Genomic DNA, 25,134 nt, shown 5'->3' on the forward strand with positions numbered 1-25,134 from the left:
CAAATGTATACCCTCTTGTAACCCCCCCCCCAATAAAGATATCGGAGATTTCTGTCACCTCAGAGGGTCCCTTCATCCCCAATACAGTCAGTCCTCAGCAACCCCACCCCCAGCAGGCAACCACTGTTTTGATATTTATTGAAATTGGCAGTTTTAGCTCCCAGATAAGGCACTACTGAGGGAGCAGTAACCACCAACTAACGCTCTGAAGCAAGCCACAACCAAACCACCACTGTCACCGTGAGCCTTTCGTGGTTGTTTATTCTGGACCAGCCACTTCGAAAAGCACTTTATGTGTGTTATCTCGTTTAATTCATTTAATCCCCACAAGCGCTCTGTGAGCCAAATCCTATTATCATCCTCATTTTCCAGTGAGGAAACTGAGGCTTTGAGAGATTAAATCACTGGCCAGATGTCTCTGGCTATTAAGCCCCAGAGCAGAAATAAGAACTTTGAAGGAACTTCAAGGCCAGTTCTCTATGAGGGGGACAGAGATCTGTAACTTCATGTTATTAAAAACTCACCCATTTCTAGGTTAATAAACAATGTTATTTATATTTGTTTCAATGCTGACTTCTAAAAATTTCTCAGTATAATCTCTGTTCTTTAGCAGAGTGTACTTTTCCAAGCTGTCAGCATGGTAAATCATGGTGATTCATGTTGGTGATTTCTCCAAAGCACATAAAAATGGTATCTTTTTTTTTTTTTTTTTACTAGCTGAAAAATGCCCTATTTGACAGCTGTGTAAACTCAATACACAATTCCCCTGGTCTGCTTATTTTAAAATAATCTTTTTGTGCGGGGGGCAATTAGGTTTAATTAATTAATTTTAATGGCAGTACTGGGGATTGAACCCAGGACCTCATGCATGCTAGGGATGCACTCTACCACTGAGCTATACCCTCCCCTTCACCTGCTAACTTTGAAATTATAAAATCCTGGACAGATTTTTTCAAACTGGAGATTGGGTAAGGATGGCATTGCTTCTGTTTCATGCATGTGGTCAGATTTTCTTAGTATTACAACTATGGCACTATTTCAAATGTGTGTCACTTCTAATTCAAGCATAAAGTAACAGCCTCCTTTATGAAATGGGAATAGGAAAAAAATGATTGGAAAACAGCACGGGGAAACTGACCAACTTTGCATCTTTAGCCAAATCTATGAACACTGAACATAGTTAGAAATCAATCCTGCCAGTGAATAGGTAGCAAAACCTGTACACGGGCAGGACCCAGAGATTTTTCTGGATTGGACAGTCTCAAATCATATAAGGATAACATGCAGAAATAGCTTACAAGATTATTAGAGGGCAGAAAAACTGCAATTTCATGATATTAGAGAAAAATAATCCAAACTCTACTTATAAGATGTTGAACTTCCAGGTTTTCTTTTTTTTTTTTAAATGAGAGTTTATTGAATAAAATGTAAAAGATTTTTATGGCATATTCACGTTGTGTGACACTATGCATCCATTAAAAACATGAAGTAGATCTGTATGTAATGACACGGAAAACTTCCAGGATCTATTGTTATATGAAAAAAGTAAGGTGTGGAATAGTGTGTCCATTATGCTGCCATCTGTGTGTGCATGTGAGTGTGTGTGAGTGCATGCACACTCACACATATATGCCTGTATAGTAAAAGGACTTCTTTGGAAGCTTCCAGAAAACTGGTAGCAATGTTGTCTCTGGGGAAGACTGATGCACTGGGCACCAGGAAAGGAAGGGAGACTACTTTTACAGACTATGTTTCTGTTTTGCTTTAATTTATTTTGCCTATTAAGAAAAGCAAGAAACTTTGTATCATCTTAGCTTCAATGATTGGTTCATAGATGGTCTGTAAGTCAGGCCAGTCAGAGTCAATGAAACATTTGTTGGAGCTGTTAGACAAGTATGCTTTTATTTATTTTTTTACTAGAGTTGGTGAGAAGATAGAATAGGATGGTAGCCTGGACTTGGTGACAACCATCTTCTCCACCAGGAGTGGCAAAAACTGCTTGGCAATGAGAAGAATATGGAAGAAAGCAGAGAACAGAGATTAAGAGAGCAAGACTATTTTCTGAGGATAGCATTTGAACGTGTGGATCCAACCATGCCTCACTGGTCCCATTCCTGGACTTTGTAATTCTGTAAACTAATAAGTGCCCTTTTCTGATAAACCAGTTGTAAAGGGGTTTCTGTCACTTACAAATGAAAAAGTGCTGACAAATACAGATGGAATGCTGCCCTGACGTTGTATTACTATGTGACTTTTACATAAGATCAGAACATTGCTTAAGCCTTTCTGAATTTCCTGTATCTTTTTCATTAAAAAGATACTTTTTTACTTTGAAAAACTTAAACTTGTAAGAATAGTGCCACAACTTGCAAGAGTGGAACAATGAACTCTCACCTCGAGTTATCAACTAATATTTTGCAAACTATTAATTGCCTCATTGACTGATTTCATTTTTATTATTTTTGCTGAGGCATTTGATAATTAGCCATAGACATTATGACTGTTCACTTCTAGATGTTTCAGTGTGCTTGTCCTAAAAGTATTCTCTTATATAGCTACATTATAACGATCAAATTCAGGAAAATTAACATTGATACAATATTATCATCTAGTATATAATTCATATTCAAATTTCACTCATTGTTTTAATGCCCTTTTTAAAAGTTGAAATGTAATTCAAAGACTATAAAATTCACCCTTTTCAAGTGTACAATTCAGCAACTCTTAGGTATATTCACAGAATAGCGCAAACATCACCACAATCTAATTTCAGAACATTTCATCACCCCAAAAAGAAACCCTAAACCCATTAGTAGTCATTCCCTGCTTCCATCTCTCCCCCAGCCTCTGACCACCACTAATATATTTCCTCTCTCTATGAATTTTGTCAATTCTGAACATTTGATATAAATGGAATCACACAAAATGCAATTGAGAGAGAGGGAGGGGAGGGGAGGGGAAGGGGGAGAAGGAGAGGGAGCGAGCTAGTAAGTGCCCTTTTCTGATGAACCTTTGTTTGTCTATTCCTCAATGATGGACATTTGGGTTGTTTCTACTCTATTTCTTCTTGGGTCAGTTTCTGCAGTTTTTGTCTTTCTAGGAATTTGATCATCGAGGTTATCTAATTCGTTGAAATACATAGTATTCCCTTCTAATTCTTGGCATTTCTGTAAAGTCAACAGTAATGTCTTCCCTTGCACACCTGATGTTAGCAATTTAGCCTTTTTCTTTTTTCCTTGATCCGTATAGCTGAAGACTTGTCAATTTTGTCGGTCTTTTCAAAGAAACAACTTTTGGTCTTTGTGACTTGCTCTATTGCTTTTCTCTTCTTTATTTCTACTTTAATTATGATTTACCTCCTGTTGCTTTGGGCCTAGTTCATTCTTATTTTTTCTAGTATTTTAAGGTGGAGAGTTAAGTCATTGGTTTGAGCTCTGTCTTCTTTTTGAATACATGTAGTTATAGCTATAAATTTCTCTTGAAGCAGTACATTAGCTGCATCTCATAGATCTTGGCATGTTATATTTTCATTTTCATTTATATCAAAGTATTTTCCAATTTCCCTTGCGATTTCTTCTTTGACCCACTGATTTTTCTCAGGAGTGTATTGTTTAATTTCCATATATTTGTGATTCCCCAATTTTCTTTTGTTAATAATTTCTAATTTCATTCCATTATAGTCAGAGAACATACTTTGTATGATTTCAGTCCTTTTAAATGTATTGAGACTTGTTTTATGGTCTAACATATGGTTTATCCTGGAGAATGTTCTATGTGCACTTGAGAAAACGTGTATTCTGCGGTTGCTGCATGGAGTGTTCTATAAATCTGTTAGATCTATTAGCTAATAGTATTGTTCAAGCCATCTATTCCTCTGTTTATATTCCATAAAGTTATCCAATCTGTTATTCAAAGTGGTGCATCGAAGTCTCCAACTATTATTGTTGCATTATATCTCTCGTCCATTATTTCAGTTTTTACATTATGTATTTGGCTGATAATGCCCTTTTGTAATGAACTTATCTTTAAATTTATTATATTTAGCAGACTGATGTTATTGTAAGCTTACATTGTTCTTACTTTTTCAACAATCCTTTCATCAACAAAATGATGAGGATAGTAGATGGTAGCAGTTTATATTTTTCAAATGTCCTTACTTGGCGAAAAGGAAGTTAATTGTATAATTTGTTTGTTCTTTTCCCTTGAAGGTGAGGGGCATCTTAAGTGTCAGTAGATGGACTGCCTGAGCATCTTTTCCAGTAGCAGGAAATTGTGGACGACCTATCTCCCCAGCCTGAGGGAGGCCCCTCTTTTGAGACTAGTGATATAAAGTCGCTGCAGGCTGATTGGCTGGCTTCAACATCAGGCTCTGGTTAAGGACCTCTTGAAATTCTATCCCACGGCTTTGAGAGAGTGGTTTTGTTAGTGCCTCTAACCTTTCCTTAGGAGCGGTTTCCGGGTACATCAAAATTCAGTTGGCATCGGTAGGGAAAGGCAGGGATGAGTTTGCAGTTTTTAAAATCTAATTTTAATTTTAAAATTAACAAATACTTATATATAAAAATCTAAATGGAATATATAATATGTAAACATATGTATATAATTTTGAGAATTGAGCATTTAGCAAAAGTGACCCAATTCTAGGAGGTCTAAAATTATGTTATGACAGGGAGATTTTTTGCATTTTTTTAACCCATAAATAGAATTTAAAGATTGCTATAATTTTCCCCACCCCACTGCCTTCTGCTGAGGCGTATTTCACTTATTCCGCCATCACTGCCATCATGGTGGCCCCCCATCCCCATCCCACCGAGGGCACTGTGGCTGAGGTGATGGTTTGGGAGCGGCTGAGGCCCAGGCAGCCGGGTGCCAGCCTCGGGCAGAGGCAGCTCTGCACATGCTCAGACTGCCCCTCCAGTCCCCAAGATTACTATAATTCTATGATTCACTTTGTAACCAAGAATCCTGTGAAATGCGCGAGACATGAAATGCAGTCCCTGGGCTCCAGCAAGCCTTAAAAGTCATCAGCTATTTACATGTATGGGTATGGACACCTGGCCTCATGCTAGAAAGGATTTGTGGTGGCATGTGACAAACACTGAGAAAAGTAGTAAAATATAAATACGGGTAGATAATCAAGATAGGACCAATATGAATTAGAATAGAAAGTCAGGGTAGGCAGAGAGACTGAAGAGAAATATGCAAAGAGTAAGGACCTAATTGAATGACTGAACGAAACATTTGGCTCTGAGCTCCCTTGGCAAAGTGAAGAGGGGGGTAAGCTAACGCGAAAGACACGGACCAGCTCCTTAGAGAAAGCAAAGCTTTTGTTAGCTCTTACCTCCAAAACGAATGGCTCAGGTAGGAGGTTGTTACAGCTGAACAATATCATTTTTTAAAGTATTTTGGCATAAAAAAAGAAGACAAAACCAAAGCATTCATAAGAGAAGCTTGTAAAAAGTTTGAAAAGGCAAGTAAACAAAAGGAAAACAAAAAATCACCCCTAATCATAGCCATAAGAGATAACTACTACACTTTGGTGTATATCTTTTCAGGACTTTTCCTGCACTCATATTTGCAGATAAATATATATTAGTTTGTTTTATCTTCATAAAAGTCGTTTGAGGGATAGACAAAGCGGGTATGACAAGATCGGTCATGCAAAGCACTCAGTACAGTCGTAAGCAATATTGTAGGCAAAATGTAAGCAAAAAAACCAGTAAGCGTTAATAGACCATTTTCTTTTATTAGATATGCCTTCTGTGCCTGGTACTGTAATAAACACTCTATATAAGCTGTTACCCAGTTGTCACAACAGATCTCTCTCAAACTGGGTTGTTACTATCATTTTATGGCTGCAGGGAAAATTAAGTAACTCAGCGTTACTCAGTGACAGTATTCAGATCCAGATTTGTCTAAAAGGCTATATGCCTTCAGTTGCGACGGGCTACTCTGACTCCCCGAGTCTTGCCATGCTTGCTCTACAGGTGAGTAAACTGTGGCTCTGAGAAGCTGAAGATTGGCCGAGGTTAGTGAGAGATGGAGTCAGGTGTTCAGTCGCAGAGAGCTGACCTGCACCTTCCCCAAGAACAGCCGCCCTCCCCAGCTTCTCTGAAAAATGTTGCAGACCAGCTTGCTATCACTTAATGTCGGCAGGAATATTGCTGTTCAGATGCCTGGGGAGCACTTACTCTCAAGGTTTTCTGTGAAAGGTCAGTGAGGGTAAACATGGGTGTATTTGCCAGTATCCGGCATTCCAATGGCAGCTGTGGCTCCATTTCTGGGACTATCCCCTTGGCACTGTGACCAGACGCAAAGGGTTTGGTCCAGGCATTATCGGACCTATTAACACCCCCTCCCCATCAATAGGGATTCTTTCATTGTCTCCTCTAGATGTGTGCAAAGCAAAAATAGCAAACGTTGCCACTTTTCAATCAAACATGAAGGGATTCATTACATTTAACTAAAAGAGCAATCATAGCAACGGGAACATTATTAACACACATCAGTGAAGAAAGCCCCAGCTTGTGGCAGCCTCGGCTGACTGGCAAGGTCATGCTCCACCACCTTCTTTCCTTGGCTACACGGTCCATGATGGCTTGCTGTCCCGCCCAAGAGAGCAGCTAACAAAAAGAGCCTTGAGCTTGGGGCTCTCCCAGTGACCCAGAACACAGACTTGGTTAGTTCTTTAGTTTCTCCAGTCACACCTGGCCATTTATTGACTGGTCAGTCCGGACATATCACACAGTTTCTCCCCTAAATACCAGTAAGTTAGGAGGGCTGATGGGGCCAGAAAGGGGCGAGACCTGAGCTGGCATGGAAAGCTGGGGAAAGGCTGGACCGACGCCATGTGGCTGTGTTGACTGGCATCACTACAAGTTACGGTTACAGTGTCCCCCAAAGGGCAGAAGCTGTCTGATGCAGCCTGTTCCCTTTTGTGTTCTTTTTGTTCCTAGTCTTTTGCTGGCTCCCAGAGTGCCTTTGTAGCTTTAGATCAGGGAAGGATGAACCTGTTTATCGTGCCAAATATTAATCGTGAGACAAATGTGTGTGCCTTGTGGCTTGCTTCCCTCACCCTAACCTGTGTGGGGATAAGGCGGTGCAGCTGAGGTCCTGGCAGGGGGCCTCCTGTGGGCGAACGGGAGGCTATAGCAGGGAGTTCTGGCCAGAGCAGTTCTAACCAGCAGGCCAGAAGCAACTAGTTCCAAGGAGCAGGATCAGCTGAAAGCAGGCTGACCTCTCCGCGGCAGGGGACTGAAGTGTGGATCATCAGAAGAGGAACCAGGAGCCAGTGAATTCTGGGAGTCCCTAGAGGAGGGTGTCTGTATGTGTGTGTGAGTGTGTGTGTACGTGTGTCTGTGAGTGTGATGAGCTGGTGGGGGTGTGATGTGTGGGTGGGCTCAGTTGAGAATGACCAGGAATGGGGCAGATACACCCATAAGCCCTTTTCAAAGGTGGTAAGGATTTAGTCAGAAAGGGGACCGTGCAACGTTTCCCTGGCTGGCAGGAGGAAAGCCCACAGGTGGAAAGGAGAGGTAAGCCCTGTCTTTGGAAGGAGGAGAGCCTGCATGTGGACGTGCGCCACACGCTCAGACATCCCACGTGTGGGTGACATGCCGCCCTCCTCCCTCCCTCCGACACTGTGGTGCAGTGGAAATGAGGCGGCCTCACACTTGAGCAGCAGAAAGGGATATGAACCCCGACTCCAGCAGGGACTGACCTGAACCCAGGTTCCTCACCCACGAAGTGGGGGTGATGGATCCCCTTCTCCTTGGGGTGTTGGGAGGATTAAACACCATGAAGAGTGTCTGGCACGGCCCCGGGTGCACGGGAGAGGCTTCACACACCCCTTCCCCGTGACGGGGAGCAGCTTCTAAGGAGAATAGGGCCCGCCCGCAGAGACAGGCCACCAGCCCGTCAGCTTTCTGGGCTCTAAATGCCAGAGCTGAGAGAGCTGCGTTCATCACTCCGGGCGTGGGTGCGTGCAGGGAGGGGACTCATCCCTCACCGCCTGGGCGGGGTGGGAGGTCCGGAGGAGAAACGTTAGATCCGCTCTCCGTTGCAGTCTGTTTGGGCCCATGAGGGATATGTGTGCCTGTGAACAAGTGCAGCCCAAGTCAGGAGTGTGTTGCTCAAAGCCACTAGGTTGCGGTAACTTGTCACAGCAGCAGTAGGAGACTAACGCAACATGCCATACAGTTCAGTGGATTTTCGTATATTCACAAAGTTGTATAACCATTGCCAAAATCAACTTTAGGATATTTTATCACCCTCTCCCTCAAAAAAGCTTGTACCCACCAGTGGCCACTCCTCTTTTCTGCTTAGTTATTCACGTGGCTTTGGGTAAGTTTCCTGACTTGTGTGAACCTCAGTTTCCTCATCTGTAAATGGGATGCTCCCCAATTCCAAAGGATGCTGTAAGAGTTCAGTGAGACAATGTGTGTAAGCACTTAGCACAGTGCCTGTAGCCAGCATCCAGCAGGCTGTTTTTTTAAAAAATTTTTAAATTTTATAAATACCAGTGAGGAGGCTGTTGTGGAAGTGTCAGGGAGAGCAGAAGGAGAGGCTGGATGAGGCCAGTGGCTGCAGGTAGAGAGCAGGGGATCTGGTTTCTCTCAGATGCTCCAAGCCCTGTGATCCTCCCTCATTGGAGAACAGTTTCACCTTTCCTTGGTGCTTGGAATTGTGAAAATCTGCCTGCTGGTCCCTGTCTGGCCACTAGAGGACAGTGGCGGCACGGCAGCATATGGAGGCTGCCTGCCAGGAGGGTTGGCGCTGGTCTGTGCATTTAGCCTTCGCTCCTGTTTTGGAGTTTAATTGTGTATTTGCATTGGACTATCCCCTCCCTCCTTGCTCTGTGTACTCGCTGACATTTTTTTCCCCCAAACGCTTCACATCCCAGGGCACCTCTGAGTTCCTGTTCCATCTGTGGCCTGGGATTAGTCATGGCTAAATCTCTTAACTTTCTGACAGCTGTGTTTACTTCTCAAGAACACAAGTGGTTGCAGAACATGGGGGCCTGGGCCCTGCAGCTCAGTAGAGCCCAGGATGAACCACAGTTGCTCTTCTGCCAGCTCAAAACTTGTGCCTCTTCCGCCTTGCATTCGTCCCCCACTCTCCAGGGCATATCACTTCACCCAAATCACATGGATTGATGAGGTGGGTGGTGGGTGTGATTCCTCAGAGACATTCAGATGAGGTCACTAGAGGAAGGAAGAATGGATGTTTAGGCAAAATGCACAGACGTCCACTACAACAACCACGTGGGAGCAGAATAACCCACCAGTGAAGAGCCCTGGCTTGGGGCTCCAGTTCCACCATTTACAAGTTGTGTGGCCATGGCTGGGTCACGTCATCAGTCAGTCTGAGTCTCAGTCTCCTCATCTACAAAACGGGAGTGATGGTCCAGCACTGTGGGCTTGAGTCAGTGTGAAAGCACATGACAGAGGCACCAAGTGTCACTGCAATTTGGTGTGGCATGAAGTCTGAAGTCTCTAATCCAAACAAATCAACCTCTGGGTATTTAATCAAAGGAAATGGAAACACTAACTCTGTACCGCCATGTTCATTGCAGCGTTATTTATAACAGCCAGGATTTGGAAGCAACCTCCTGTGCTATACAGAGCTAGCTTTTCACCACTATGTGTGACGTTAACCGTACGTATCCTTAGAACCCCTTTGTCAGGTTCCGAAGTTCCCGTCAATTCCCAGTTTGCCGGAAGTTTTTATTAGGAATGAATTTGGGATTTTGTTAAATGATTTTACTGTGTTTATTGAGGGATTTTTTTTAATCTCATTTGAAAAGAAATGTAATGCTAACGACAGGCTTTGAGAAGTGATGTGACATGATCTTTCATAAGTTTTAATAAATTTACTGAAAATGCTGCATGGAGGAGAATTGAAGGCGGGCAAGCATGGAAGCTGGGGGACCGGTAAGGAGGCCACTGCATTCATCCTGGATAGAGGTGATGGTGACCTGGACCCAGAAGGTGGCTGTGGGTTGAAGAGCAGTGGACAATTCCAGTCCATTTTGGAGGTAGAATCATCAGGGTTTGCCAGTGAAACGGGTAGAAGGTGGATATTTGAGGGAAAGCATCAAGTGGAGAAAGACAACTCCTAGGACTGTGGCTTGAGCACCCAGCTTGATGCTGGTACCACTATATATATATATATATATATATATATATATATTCTTTTTTAAGGAATGCACAATTTTATTGAAGTGAGTATCATATAGGATTAGAGATTAGTATTATTTAGAAAACAAAGGATAGTGGGATTTATTTAAAAATTTTTCTTTACTTAAGTATAGTCAGTTTAAATGTTGTGTTAGTATATGGTGCACAGCATAGTGATTCAGTTATACATACATACATTCCTTTTCATATTTTTTTCATTACAGACTATTACAAGGAATTAAATATAGTTCTCTGTGCTCTACAGTAGGACCTTGTTGTTTATCTATTTTATCTATAGTAATTAGTATCTGCAAATCTTGAACTCCTAATTTATCCCCCCTGCATTGCCCCCCGGTAACCATAAGTTTATTTTCTAAGTCAGTGAGTCTGTTTCTGTTTTGTAAATAAGTTCGTCTGTGTCATTTTAAAGATTCCTCATACAAGTGATAATCATATGCTATTTTTCTTTCTCTTTCTGGCTTATTTCACTTAGTATGACGATCTCCAGGTCCATCCACCTTGCTGCAAATGGCACAATTTCATTCTTTTTTGTGGCTTGGCTGAGTAGTGTTCCAGTGTGTGTGTGTGTGTGTGTGTGTGTGTGTGTGTGTGTGTGTGTGTGTGTGTCTCACAACTTCTTTATTCAGTTTTCTGTCAGTGGACATATAGGCTGCTTTCATGTCTTGGCTATTGTAAATAGTGCTGCTGTGAACAGTGGGGTGCATGTATCTTTTCGAACTCGGGTTTCCTCCAGGCATATGCCCAGGAGTGGGATTGCTGGATCATAGGGTAAACCTATTTTCAGTTTTTTAAGGTATCTCCATACTGTTTTCCACAGTGGCTGCACCAAACTGCATTCCCACCAGCAGTGTAGGAGGGTTCCCTTTTCTCCACACCCTCTCCAGCATTTGTCATTTGTGGACTTTTTAGGGGCAGTTTCTGTTGACATATCCATTTTTCTTTGAATGGGCCCTACTTCCCCATTGCTTTGTATGGCTTTTTTTTTTTCTTGAAAGTTAGAAAATTTGAATCTAATAATGTGGTAATTCTAGATATCAGATTCTCCTACTTTCCCTGGATTTGCTGTTTTTTTTTTGTTGTTTGTTTTGTTATCGTTTTTATTCATTATTTCAGTTTTTTGCTTAGTGTAGGCCGTCTCTGCAGATAATCAGCCTGAAGTATAAATAAACTCTTCTCAGGTCTTTTCTAAGCGTTTCCCTGGGCATGGCGTTTACTCTTCAATTTCCCCTGTATATGCAGTTGGTTTTTGAATGTCCTAGTCTTTAATGTCTGGCTCCCAAAAAGGGAAAAAGAGAAAAATGAAAGGAGGGAGTAAAAAGGTGCTGGCCTGTTAAATCCCCTGAAAGTCACTTCAGCCAGAGGAAGACAGGCTTGCAGCAAAGGGGGAGGCAGGCACAAGAACAGTGGTACCTGCCTTTTTGTCTGCATTTCTGTGATCAGAAGCAGACATTGGCAGTCAGAGCACAGATCCCCAGTATTTGAAGGACAGGGTCCTTTCTGCCCACACCGACTCCAGCAAGCTGTGTGCAGGCTGTTCCAGGAGCACATGGCACAGCTACCTGCCGTGGGGCGGGACATGGGGGATGCATAGCTCCTACTGTGCTAAGAGCTGAAACTGACCGAAATTTTTTTTAACCTGATTTGAATCATTTATTATTAAAGTCAAATCTCATCCTCTCTCCAGTACTATCCAATAAGTCATCCTGTGTTCAGAGCGGATGCTGTGTGTGTGTGCTGCTCAGTACAGTAGCACTTGGAATGTGGCTAAGTGCCACTGAGGAACTGAATGTTCAGTTTTATTCATATTTAAGTTAAATTTAAATTTTTTTAATTGAGTTATAGTCAATTTACAATGTTGTGTCAAATTCCAGTGTAGAGCACAATTTGTCAGTTATATATGAACATACATATATTCATTGTAAACTGACTGAAATTAACTGCATTACTGTTCAAGACTTCTGGAAGTTGCAAGACTTCAGTAATCTCCAGAGTTCCAAAATGGTTACATCAGACAGATTCTTCTAGTGCAATTGTTGTCTATGTGCGGAGACAGATTTCTCGTTCTTTCTACTCTGCCATCTTCCCAAACAAGTCTTACAGTAAGTAATCAGGTCATTTCTTTTTCCTTTCTTTCTTTTTTAAAAAATCTGCTTTAGTTCACAATATTACCTAGGTCTATGATAGAATTAATACTATCAGCTTTATAAGTAAAATTCTAAGCTGCTGAAATCAAGCTTTGTGTCCTCTCCTTAGTTTGAGTTCTGCACTTGTGTGACCATCGTAATGAGTCTACCTTGCCCAGGAGACCCAAATCTCTGCCACCCTGTGATGGTCTTTCTGATGTGTCTCCCGTTAGTTAGTCAAACACTAATCTAGATATTTCTCGGAAGGTATTTTATAGATGTGATCCATACTCAGTTGACTTTAAAGGAGATTATTTTATATAATCTGGGTGGGCCTGAGTCAATCAGTTGAAAGGCCTTTAAGGCAGGACTGAGATTTCCCTGAGAGAACACAGCCCACCTGTGGAGAGCACCTTCAGCCGGGAGTTCCAGCCTGCCCATTCCGATGGCCCGCATTTATGAACTTCAGACTTGCCTAGCTAACCCCCATAGTGGTGTAAGCCAGCAATAAATCTCTTTAACATGTACCTTTCACTAGTTTGCTTTTCTGGTTGAACTGACTCACACCTGTATGTTCAGGATTTGCCAGAAGTGACAGACTCCTTCCTGTCTTCTCTTCTCCAAAGTCGCCCACCATCAAAGGACTTACATTTCAAGCCCCACTCCTTCCTTATCTACTCTCCCTTCCTTGTAGGATGTTTCCTTCGGCTCCTGAAAATTCCCTCTACACAATCTGTCATCTCTGGCATGATTGTTTTTGACCTGATTATGACCTGATTATGATCTGAATGACCCTAAAGGTTCTGAGACTCTCATATATGAAAACATCCCGCAGAGTTTGAGCAAAGATCAGCTCCCAGAGAGAATTTTTGGGTGGCCGAAGGGACTGTATACATGGTTCATCAAATATATTTTCAAAAAATGTGAATTTCATAATAGGCATAGAAACGCTAGGGAGTTTTTATAGATTCCAGGAGACTAAAGAGACATGGTAACTAAATACAGTTTCATATCCTAGACTAGATATTGTACTGGAGGAAAAAAAAATGCCCTAAGGATACTGGTAGCTAAACTGACACAGCTGAAATACAGACAGTAGATTAAATTCTATGTTACTGTTCAAATGACCAAAGTCGATAACTATGTTGGAGATAGGAAACAGAATATCCTTATTCTCAGGAAATACTCAACTATTTAGGGGTAAAGAATAATGATGTTTGCAACTTACTCTCAAACATTTAGGCAAACGTATAATATGTCTAAGGAAAGCAAATGTAACAAAATGCTAAAAGTAGGTGACTTTGGGCCATAGGAGTAGCAGTGCTCTGACTATTCTTGCAACTTTTCTGTAAATTTGTATTTTTTCCGAAGAAAAAGTTTTCAAAAAATGGCCCATGACTCTTCTCCCCTGAATTTTATCTCCTTTGAGAGTCTGACTCTCATAGCCCCCGGAAATGTGCTATTACAGCCCTCTCGGTGAAGAGCAGTGGGATACACGTATCACAACAGAGGTTCTGCCATTTGTGTTTACAGAATATAGAAAAAGGACACCAGGGAAAACGAAATAGAAAATACACATAGATACAAAGAATTACACTTATAACATAGAGGCTTCAGGTACTAGGAATCAGAGTGTAGTATCTGAAGTCAATTACACCTGAGTTCTAATCTTTGCTCTGTCCCATGCCTCCAATAACAGCCATGTGACCTCTTTGTTCTTCAGTGTCCTTATCTGGAATCAGGAGATATAAATTCTCAGTGTATGTAGGAAAAAAAAATGCTAGCATATGAAGAGGAATCCTGAAAATGAAAGCTAAGGAGGGAAAACTAGACACCAAATAAATCTCCCACCCCAAGAGTCTACTGATGTTATCAGCATTCTTTGGAGTCTAAAAAGCTCTGATGTCTCCAAGAATTTCTGGTTTTAAAGCGGTAGGGAAGTGAACTGGGGAGAGAAAAGGGCCTCATTTCCTAAGACCCCTCAGAGCCTCGTGCTTTGTATGTGGACTCGCTTAGTATTTAGGACCTTATGACACTCTCCCATGCTGCTGGTGGAAATGTAGATTGTTAGAACCTCTTCAGGTGTTTTGGTAGCATCTATTCGATTAAAAAAATGCATATGTGCACAATGAAGTTTGCATAGAGATCTTCACTGCAGTATGGTCCTAAAAACAAATTCATGGACACAAAAATGTCCCTCAAAGGGATCAGCTGAATAAACTATTACGCATCAATTACACCATTAAAGACTGCATCCATTAAAAGAATGAGTATCTGCATATACTGATACGAAATTATTTCTTCAGTGTATTTACCATAGAAAACAAAGTGTGTAAGGAATGCTATCATTTTTGGGGGGACAGGGGAGGATCACACACATCTATCCTCCTCTCCCAGGGTACTTATTTACACTTAACCTATCTCTGGAAGTTCACGCAAAAAATTTAACGATATTTTTTGGAAGGGTAATTTGGGGACAAGGTGATTTGGGGGTAAACTTACTTTTCACTCTACTCTCTATTTTCCACATTTGTTACCAGGTACCAAAAAATTGTACCTTTCGAAATTTTTAATTTTTATACAATTTTAAAGGTTGCTTTCCATTTACGGTTATTATAAATTATTGGCTCTATTCTCCGTGTTGTACAATACATTCTTGAGCCTGTCTTTCTTACACCCATTAATTTGTACCTCCACGCCACTGATAACCACTAGTTTGTTCCCTGTATCTGTGAGTCTGCTTCTTTTATGTTATGCTCACTAGTTTGTTGTATTTTCATACAAAGGTCCAGCCACCTTCTCACCACCGAAACCCTGTCCCAGCCCACAGTCCTTCTCAAGGGCTCTGGCTGGCATTGGCGGTTCATCCCTGGTTTCCTCAGCAAGAAGGGAGTGTGGTTTAAAGGTGTGGTGTGAAGGGTGGGGAATAGTCCAAGGGACGGGACATAGGTGGATACTGACTTCTCACTCTGTGTCTTTTACATATTTTTGCATATATTATCACGTGCATATAGCACCTTTTGAAAACAATTTATTTCAAAAACATCCCCAACCCCTTCTCCACCCCTCCACACACCCCTCTCCCAAGCCAACAAACCCCTAGCCCTTAACTCGGACAAGCTCACCAGCTGGTTCTTCTTCAGCAAGGAGTCGAGGGCCTTCTGCTTTAAGGGAGGGGCTGAGGGGTGGGAGGCAACCCTCGAGAAAAGGGTTTTTTTACTGATGGGGAACTGAGGTTTAGAAGGATTGCGTTGGCTTATTTCTTCGATTAAACAGGGATAAAAATATATCTACCAAACAGTAGGTAAGAGGAAAATAACGACCCCGAAAAACCTCCTAAAAGTTAACTGTGAAAGAAATTTAAAGCGGAACCATTACCCCTTGAAAAGGCAAAAAGCGGGAACGCGCTGCATGCCGGGACTTGTAGTCCCTTCCAGGGTGGCCCACAGTGCGGCTGCGCGGGAGAGGGGCGCTTTTCCACGCGCATGCGTGCGGCGGCGGCGGCAGGACTGACTGCACCCGGGCTTGGGCGGCCGAGTCGGCGTCCGCGAGCTCGGCATGGCGATTCCGGCGACGTCCATGGGGCCCTCGGCGCTGGGCCAGAGCGGTCCCGGCTCGATGGCTCCCTGGTGCTCAGTGACCAGCGGCCCGACGCGCTACGTGCTGGGGATGCAGGAGCTGTTCCGCGGCCACAGCAAGACGCGCGAGTTCCCGGCGCACAGCGCCAAGGTGCACTCGGTGGCCTGGAGCTGCGACGGGCGTCGCCTGGCCTCGGGGTCCTTCGACAAGACGGCCAGCGTCTTCCTGCTGGAGAAGGACCGGTTGGTGAGCTGCTAGGGCCCGGTCCAGGCCAGGGAGAGGGGCTGTGGTAAAGCGAGGTGTGACGGTAAGGAGAGAGTGGGGCGAAGGGGCGGGTGGAGGTGAGACCGGGGAGGGGTAGGAAGGGGCGTGGAGGTGAGGGGCGTGCGCGGTGCGGGAACGAGGAGTGTGGGGGTGACGAGGGGGCGGGGAGGGGGTTGGTGGAGAGGCGGACCGGGGTGAGGGCAGGTGAGGGTGTGTAGGGAGTGTAGCAGTCGGGAGGTGTGAAGATGAGCGGGGAGGAATGGTGACCAGCGATGAGGAGGGTGGTGGGGGTGTGGGAGAGCGGGAGGAAAAATGTGTGGTGGTGAGGAGTGACTAGGGCGGTGGTGGTGGGCTCCCTGTGCTGACAAGGAGGGCCTCTTTGGAAACGATAGGGCCTCCTGGCAATGAGCAGGTGGGTTGGGACCCTTGGTGGCACAGTAGGGTGGAAAACCAGAAAGCAGGAGGAAGGCCAGGGAGGGCAGAATGGTAAGGGCATTGATGCGGAGCTCGTCCGCAGAGTAGTTCAGACTGATGGGGAGGAAGGGAGGGAGGATATTGGGAAGAGGCTTGGAAGGACTGAACTCTTCAATTATCCACACTTTTGTTGGTTGTAAAATACCTTGTTCTGAATAAGGTTAAGAAGGTGCATGTGGAGGCAGGTACGTATGGGTGAAGTGACATCTGGATTCTGTCGTTTCAGGTCAAAGAAAACAATTATCGGGGGCATGGGGATAGTGTGGATCAGCTTTGTTGGCATCCAAGTAACCCTGATCTGTTTGTCACCGCGTCTGGGGACAAAACCATTCGCATCTGGGACGTGAGGACTACGAAATGCATTGCCACCGTGAACACTAAAGGTGACTGTTCAGAGAGAGGGCAGTAGGAAGATAAGCTACTTAGAGTTACTCAACAGGCATTTTTTTGACTAGGGCCCTGAGCTGAATGGGACTATCTCCAGCTCCCACGACCTTATGGTTTAGTGCAGGGAGAGAAACACATGTTTCAAAAAAACAGTTGGGAAAGTGCTAATAGGTTAGAATGACTGATCTTGCTGTAAGTGGTTTTGATCTGGGAGAAAATGACCTGGAAGTTGTGCAGTATATTTATAGACTCTGTTCTTTACCAGGTATTGTCGTATAAATCTTGAGGCTGTCTATTAAATTTTATTGACTAAAATGTTATTGATTATAAGATGCAGTAATATTTTGTGCACCATTAGGAAAAAAAATAAAGCTTTATGTATCAGGTAATTGTGATACACCAAAAATTTTAAGATGTGTTGTGATGCATTCTAAGATACATTATAGATAATAAAATGAAAAAATATGCATTTTAGAATCAATCAAGTTGACAAAATTTTTAATTGATCTGTTCAATGTGGGCTACTGGACTTTGTTGGCAAGACTTGTACCTGGAGGTGGAATGTTGTAGCGGTTTCCCCAGGTACACAACTAGTGATCCATGAATGATTTGGTTGGTATGTGGATGAATATTAAAGACCGATTGTGTGTATATGTTAATGTCGACTGACAAAGAAGAACTAGTCCATAGAATTTATTGCTAAAATGAAGCTGTATTTATGTAAGAAAGTTTTTAAGGTCAATTTTAAGAAAAATCTTAAATGAAGAAGAGCTTAGCAGTCACACAAATAGTACAAAGACTGTGAAAATGGCATGTGAATGACTTGCATTTGGAAGGTGCTGGTGTGAGAGTCAGAGGCCTTGGTGTCTAATCTGGGCCTAGATCTTGGCTCCGTGACTGTATAGCTTTGACATTTTGGCTCATCTCTCTTATCTTCCATTTCTTCATCTTGAAAATGAGGATAAAAAAATTGTCCTTTAGAGAAGGGTTGTGTGAACTGAAGGGGGAAATTTGTAGATGAAGGTGCTGGGCTCCTAGGTGGTGATCTGTAAGTGGCTGTTCCCTTCCATTGATGGGGACCTCACTGAGTGAGCTCTGGTGACAGCCCTCGTCTTCCTGTGATAACAAAATAAACGCCTGGAGAATTACGGGCACACTGTACCTTGCTGATTACATCTGGGTCCCCAGGGGAGAACATTAACATCTGCTGGAGCCCGGACGGGCAGACCATTGCCGTGGGCAACAAGGACGACGTGGTGACCTTCATTGATGCCAAGACACACCGTTCCAAAGCGGAGGAGCAGTTCAAATTTGAGGTCAATGAGATCTCATGGAACAATGACAATAACATGTTCTTCCTGACGAATGGCAACGGCTGCATCAACATACTCAGGTGAGCGACTTCTGGCTTAGGGGACTGTCCTATCTTTGCACTGGGTGCTGTGGGGGACACTGAGATGAATTAGATGTGAGTCTATCCTGAAGGAGCTTGAAGGGCAAATTACAGTTTGAACAACTTGGATGGCAACCATCCAGGTCCATATATACACATATGGATGTTTTTTGGTGGTAAATACTACAATACTGCGTGACCTGTGGTTGGTTGTGTCTGGGAGGCGGAGCTGCAGGTACAGAGGAACCGCAGATGCGGAGGGCCAGCTGTAAATTACACGTGGATTTTGGACTGTGCGGAGGGTCGGCATCCCTAACCTTCTTGTTCAAGGGTCAGCTGTAGTAATGAAGTTGCTCTTTTGAGCACCGTCGAGCCAGGCACCTTATATTTCCCTGAGTCCTCACAGAAGCCCCAGGGAGTTGGTGGTGTGGTTCCCATTTCACAGACGAGGACCAGGGGTTCAGAGAGGTTAAGTCAGTAGTCAGCTAGTGAACGCTAGAGCTGGACGCACCTTGAGTTACACTAATTCGCACCCGTAAAGTCTCAGCTTAAAACTATCACTTCCCCTCTAAGAAAGCCATCTTCACACCCACCCTTCTAAGGTCAGAAGCTTATTTTATGTACTTCCTGTTGGAAGCATTTCTCATTCTGCATTGTGGCTGCATGCTTACTTGCCCGTATCTTCCATTAGACTGTGAATTCCACACGGGTAGGGACTGCCTTCAACTTGTTTGCTGTTGACGCCCTAGTGCCTAGTCCGCTGCCTGCTACGCAAAGTTAGGGTCTCAGTAAATAAAGGTGGGTTCTCTAAGTGAATGGAGTTGTGGAATTGAAATTCAGGTCTGTCTGATTTCTGTGCTTTCTGCCATCTTGGGTGAGCAGTGCTGGGCCGCGTGTCAGAGGGGCTGGGAGTTTGCTGTGGAATCCCAAGGAAAGAGACCTAGCATGTTGACTGTGGGAGTTGGCGGTTGAAGGAGGCAGCTACTGAGTTTGGCTTCGAAAGATTAGTCGCACTTTAAGAATCAGCAAAAGGGAGCTGCACGATGGACAGAACAAGTGTGAGTGCGCGCGGCTCATTTGGAGAGTAGTTGGTAGGTCAGAGTTGCTGAGAGTGGTGGCAGATAAAGTATCAAGGGAGGTCCTGAAACGGGAAGGTGAAGTTGAAATATAATTTGGGATCAGATTACTTGGGCTTGAAATTCTATGCTTAGCAACTTGAATTTTATTCTGTAAGTAGTGGTTTTGTTTGTTTGTTTGTTTGCTTGTAAGCCTGTTTTGTTTTAGAAAATAAAACAGATGGGGATGTGGGTAATAGCTCAGTGGTAGAACGTGTGTTTGGCGTGCACAAGGTCCTGGGTTCAATCCCCAGTGCCTCCGTTAAGGGGAAAAAAAAAAGATGTAGAAAACCATGTAATTACACGTGTATAGCTTAATTAACTGTTACACGCTTAACACCTGTGTCACCCCAGCCAGGTCGGTTAGTGCTTTCCCGGCCACCTCAGGGGGGCTTTGTCCTAATCACAACTCCCTCCCCTTCGAAACACTTTCTCGATTTTTACAGTATTTCTTTATAGCTTTAGCTACCAAGTGTGCATCTCTAGATACTCTAATTTTGCTCATTTAAAGAAGTTTGACCTGTCTTGTATGTCTGTTAAACTATGGGGTCTCCCTCCATCCCTTTTTTTTTATCCAAGAGCTTAGCTGTTGAAAAACCAGTCTGTTAACCTGTGGAGCTTATTGCAGTTTGGGTTTTGCTGATTCCAAATGCTTGCTTATTTACTGGGATTTAAGTTACACTTCCTCTCATCTGTTTGGTTACCTAGGAATCGAGTTCTTTAGAGAAGGCAGGTAAGTGCTTGATTCTCTCCCGTTGTCATCAGGTAATGGGTTAGTTCCTCGTTGCCTCCAAAGATGCTCAGCTAGGTTTCTGTCTTAAAAGAATCATCGTGGACTCATGTGTTTAAGCATGGTGGGTGTGTTTCAGTCTTTTGTAATCAGTATCCTAATTGAAACTCAAATCATCTTGTCTTTGGCCAGTGGGACCCTCTTCCTGTTGGTTCCTGAGTCACTTTATTGACATAATCCCAGTAGTCTTCAGTTTCTTGCTCTCTGGTGTGACGAGCTATCCCAAGTTCACCTTGTGTATTTCTTGCCTCAAACCTTTAGTCAGAAAATTCTCTGAGAATCCCTGGATCCTCTTACTTGGAAATAATATTGGAGCTTGGAACGTCCGTATTGTCAGGTTGATCATTGTTTCTAGACCTTCCCAGTGGACAGAGCTGCTAGGAAGTATGTGTGTTTACTGGAAGACAAAATACTTGTGAATTCATACCGATAACTTCCAGCGAAAATCTCTTTCCTTGCAAACTGAGTATTCCAGTTCTTGGAGATTCAGGGGATTATAGAATTTGAATATCCCATGGTTACTTACTACCTCTGTCCTATTACACATGCAGATATCTCAGAGTAACAGTCCTTCCACCACCACCAGTCTGATGACTTAAAATAGTAAATTTTGCTTTTTGAATATGGTTTCTTCATTTTTCCTCCATTAAAAAAATTAGCTAATACTATATATTGTCAGGTTGTACAGCTATTACATGTTATACCTTACCTCTAAACATACATCATTTCTACAAGAAACTATGTTTTTTTTTTTTTTAAAGAAACCTGACTCTAAGCTGAGCCAGGCTCTTTTTTTTTTTTTTAATTTAAAAGAAATTTAAAAAAATTTTTCGGGGGGAGGTAATTAAGTTTACTTACTGAAGACATAACTGGGGATTGAGCCCAGGACCTCATACATGCCAAGCATGCGCTCTACCACTTGAGCTATGCCCTCCCCACCAAGAAACTATGTGTTTAATGTTCATCACCAGCCCTAGGCTGGTAAGTCTCTGGTCTCTGACTGTCAGAGCTCACTCTCCAGTTTAGATTCCTCAGGAAGGGATCAGGGGGATAATGTTCCCTGAGTTCATACGTTTTATAACTTACGTACATATAAAACTTACAATTTATGGTATTGTGCTTATTGTTTGAATTACTTTATAATTGATAGTCAGTTTTGCTAGATACAAAAATTTTGATTCCTGTTTTCTTGCTTGTGTATCTTCAGTATGTTACTCGTTTTCTTTTGTTGTAAGGTGTTCCTGTCAAAGTCAAAAAGTCTGATGATCTAATTTTCTTTAAAGTCCAGTAACTTTACTACCACATGTCTTCACGTTGGTTAGTCTGGTTCCCATTCTCAGGTGTGTGGTGTGCTGTTTCAATGTATTGTTTGAAATCTTTTTATTTGAGGAAAATTGCCTTGAATTACAGTCTTTGATGTTTGTTCTGTTGCCTTACTTTGGTTTTCTTCTTCAGTGTCTCTTGGTTCATGTTAGCGCCAGAGTCCTCTTCCCAGTTTGATTGCCGCGTGTCTCGTTCCTCAGCTACCCGGAGCTGAAGCCCGTGCAGTCCATCAACGCCCATCCTTCCAACTGCATCTGTATCAAGTTTGACCCCATGGGGAAGTACTTTGCCACGGGAAGTGCAGACGCTTTGGTCAGCCTCTGGGATGTAGATGAGTTAGTGTGTGTTCGGTGCTTTTCCAGGTAAGCAGCTCTGCCAGCCCTTTCCTTGTTAGGTAAATTACTTTTATCTCATTGTGGGCGAAATCATGCCCTCCTCTTACTGGGTTATTCTAATGGCTCCTCTGTCTGCTCTGTTATAGGCTGGATTGGCCTGTGAGGACCCTCAGTTTTAGCCACGATGGGAAAATGCTGGCATCGGCGTCAGAAGATCATTTCATCGACATTGCTGAAGTAGAGACAGGTAACTAAACCTCACTACCTTAACGAGAATCCTCTGTCTCACCTCTGGCCATTGGGAGTCCTGTCCTGCGCTTTCGTCTCTGTGTATGACCACTTCACCAGCATTAGCATGAATGAATTTGTCTCCTTGGGGCAAGTTATTTTTTAAGACTATTATAGTCACGTGATGACGGAGTAAGGAGGAAAGAAAAGGACAGGTCTGAAAGAAAGTGATTAAAGAATATATTTTGCATTTTATTCATTTTTAATTCTTCCATTATAACAAAAGTTTTAAAATACAGAAAAGAATGAATGAATGACCCACCGTTTAAATACAGCCTCTTTTTGCATTGTGTTTTATTTCTTCCTGCCTTTTTCTTGTATGTGAACTTAAAAAATACATATGTATATTTTATAATTTAAGAAATTATCAGAGTAGATGTGATTTGTTTTAAACAGCAACAAAGGAAAACTTGAAAATAGAAAAATGGGAGGTGAGTATTCATTTTACAAAAGAATTTCCTCAAGTTTATTTTTTAATGTAGCTTTGTTGTTTTTGGAAATACATGATGCTTTAGTGAAAGAATGCAAACTATACAGAAAACTTCAAAGAAGAAAGTAAAGAACTTGAAATTCCACCGTTTAAAGAGTGCCACTGTTGATAACATTGTGGTGAGTGTGGTCCAGCCATCCAGCAGCTTCATGTAACCCTCGTGTTCATGTGATGCAGGGGTGCGCTCCTGCTGCTCCAGGGCCCACCTGCCTCACCTGCAGGATGTTAGAGCTTCTTCAGTGGCGATGACTGCTGAGCTCTGCTGCTACTCTTAATGGGGCTTAGAATTCCACTGACTCTCCCGGTATATCCCCAAGCTGCCCCACTCTTAGATGGCTTCTAATCTTTGCACCATGATAAACAATGTTGTGATGAGGATCCTTTTACTTACATAGTCATCCTTTGGGGTAAACCATTGAATTGGTCTTGCTGAGTCAAAGCTGTTCATTTTATGAAGGACCAAACTTCATTACAGAAGGGTTATTGCAGTGTTTGCTCTCAGCAGCAATGCATGCATGAAGTTAATGGCCTAAAAAGAAATGAAAGAGGAGAAGCAGCCTCTGAAACCATTTTTTATGTCTGTGTAACACAGAAATTTGCTCAGACATGTTGCTGTAGATTGCCAGATCCTGGCATTATGAAGAGTGGTTAACTTTCCCCCAGATAGAATTACTTAAAACAAAACAAAACAAAACAAAACAACTCTCTCTTTATACACACACACATAACATATGCATATAAACATGTATTCAAATAGCTTTATTGAAATAGAATTCACATACCATATAGTTGAGTTTGAAGTATATAAATTTAGTATATCCTGCATTTTAAAATCATCACCACACTGTGAACATTTTACTATGTTGCTCTTCACCCTAAGTTGAGTAGGACTTAAAAAAAATTGCTTTGGAAAGATCATGTTTACTTTCAACAAGTAGGAGGAATAAACTTTTTGGAAAAAGAACTCTGTCTGCCAGGCGTTTGGCTCAGTCGGAAGGTCTGTGGCTGTGGGTGCAGACTGACTTCCTGTGCTGGCTCTGCTGCTTCCTTCAGGTGTGACTTCACTCTTAAGTCACCTGTTCCTTTTTTCCCCCTCTTTTTTGGGGGGAGGTAATTAAGTGTATTTATTTGTTACTATTTATTTATTTAGCAGCAGTGCTGGGGATTGAACCCAGGAGCACTGAGCTGTCCCCTCCCCTCCCAAGTCACGTGTTTCTTTATGAAATGAGGTTTAAAATCGTTACTTGCTTGCTGGATTGTTATACTTTATTATTATACTTTATTACGATAAAGTTAATCGTCTGATTCATAAGGGTGCTCAGCAAACAGCTGCCGTTCTGTTTTTCCGGGGAGGGTAGAGTAAGGTTCAGAGCTAAGCTGTTAACTGGCCTGCATCCTGGTCCTGCTCTGCCACCTGCTGGCCTGTGGCGTCTCTGCACCCGCGTGTTCTCTGAGGTGGGGCCGTGATTGCACTTCTGTCCTAAGGGGTAACTCAGCCCATTAAATGCGCTGATGGAGGTAAGTGCCTAGTGAGTCTGGTCTCTCGTTGTTAACATATTGATTGGTCCCTCTACATTGATTTTTTATAGGAGACAAGCTATGGGAGGTGCAGTGCGAGTCCCCAACCTTCACCGTGGCTTGGCACCCCAAAAGGCCTCTGCTGGCGTTTGCCTGTGATGACAAAGATGGGAAATACGACAGCAGTCGGGAAGCTGGAACTGTGAAGCTGTTTGGGCTCCCTAACGACTCCTGATAGGAGGGCCTGACGCACGAAGGAGGCCCTGGCGCGCTTCCGCTGTGGAGTCCGCTCGGTCTGTTCTCTTGGAGCTGGTGGGCACCCCACGGATTTATAAACTGGTGTAAACCACACAGGTCTTTGTCAGGCGGCCCGTCCGGGTCCCTGCCTGTTTCCTGTGTTAGCCGTTGTGCTCGCGCCTTGCCCCCTGCCCGAGGGCTCTGCGGTGATGACACTGCGCACCTTGTCCCCTGGGGGCCCCCTGTCTGGCTGCTTTTGGGCGTAGGGTGGGCTTTGCTGGCCTTGCTTCTGCTTGGACCGCACCTGTGGGGATGGGTGGGGTGGGGATGGAGATTTTTTTAATAATAAAAAAAATAGATGTAATTTTGAGAACTGAGCATTTCATAAAACTGACTTTAATTATGGGACTTCTACGACTTTAAAAATTACGGTGGTGGTATTATTTTCTTATGTTATTATAGGAAGATGCAGTTCTACCTTTAAAAAAAATTTCAAATAGAATTTAAAGGTTAGGATCCTGTCATTCAGTGTCCTAACCGAGAACTCGTGTCAGTGGAGCATGAAATGCACGGACAGTGGCACTTGGATGACTTTAAGTCATCAGTTGTTCATGTGTAT

The 25,134-nt window shown here is 43.1% G+C and overlaps 1 protein-coding gene across 1 annotated transcript; it reads left to right on the forward strand.

The window, feature by feature from the left end:
* Positions 1–15,808: 15,808 nt before the first annotated feature.
* Positions 15,809–24,879, forward strand: THOC3 (THO complex subunit 3). The gene is made up of 6 exons (XM_072947203.1): positions 15,809–16,147; positions 16,866–17,022; positions 18,215–18,419; positions 21,848–22,009; positions 22,129–22,229; positions 24,350–24,879. The coding sequence occupies exons 1-6, from the start codon at positions 15,881–15,883 to the stop codon at positions 24,511–24,513; spliced, it is 1,056 nt and encodes a 351-aa protein (XP_072803304.1). The 5' UTR covers positions 15,809–15,880; the 3' UTR covers positions 24,514–24,879.
* The last annotated feature ends 255 nt before the right edge of the window (positions 24,880–25,134 follow it).

This window comes from Vicugna pacos, chromosome 22, assembly GCF_048564905.1.
Source record: "Vicugna pacos chromosome 22, VicPac4, whole genome shotgun sequence".
In the NCBI taxonomy this organism is placed as follows: domain Eukaryota; kingdom Metazoa; phylum Chordata; class Mammalia; order Artiodactyla; family Camelidae; genus Vicugna; species Vicugna pacos.

Bases quoted from the DNA above. Each gene is read 5' to 3' on its own strand.
- THOC3 (XM_072947203.1), top strand. From the start codon at position 15,881: ATGGCGATTCCGGCGACGTCCATGGGGCCCTCGGCGCTGGGCCAGAGC. The intron at 17,023-18,214 runs GTGACTGTTCAG...CTGGGTCCCCAG, and splicing joins TGCCACCGTGAACACTAAAG to GGGAGAACATTAACATCTGC. The intron at 22,010-22,128 runs GTAAGCAGCTCT...GCTCTGTTATAG, and splicing joins TGTGTTCGGTGCTTTTCCAG to GCTGGATTGGCCTGTGAGGA.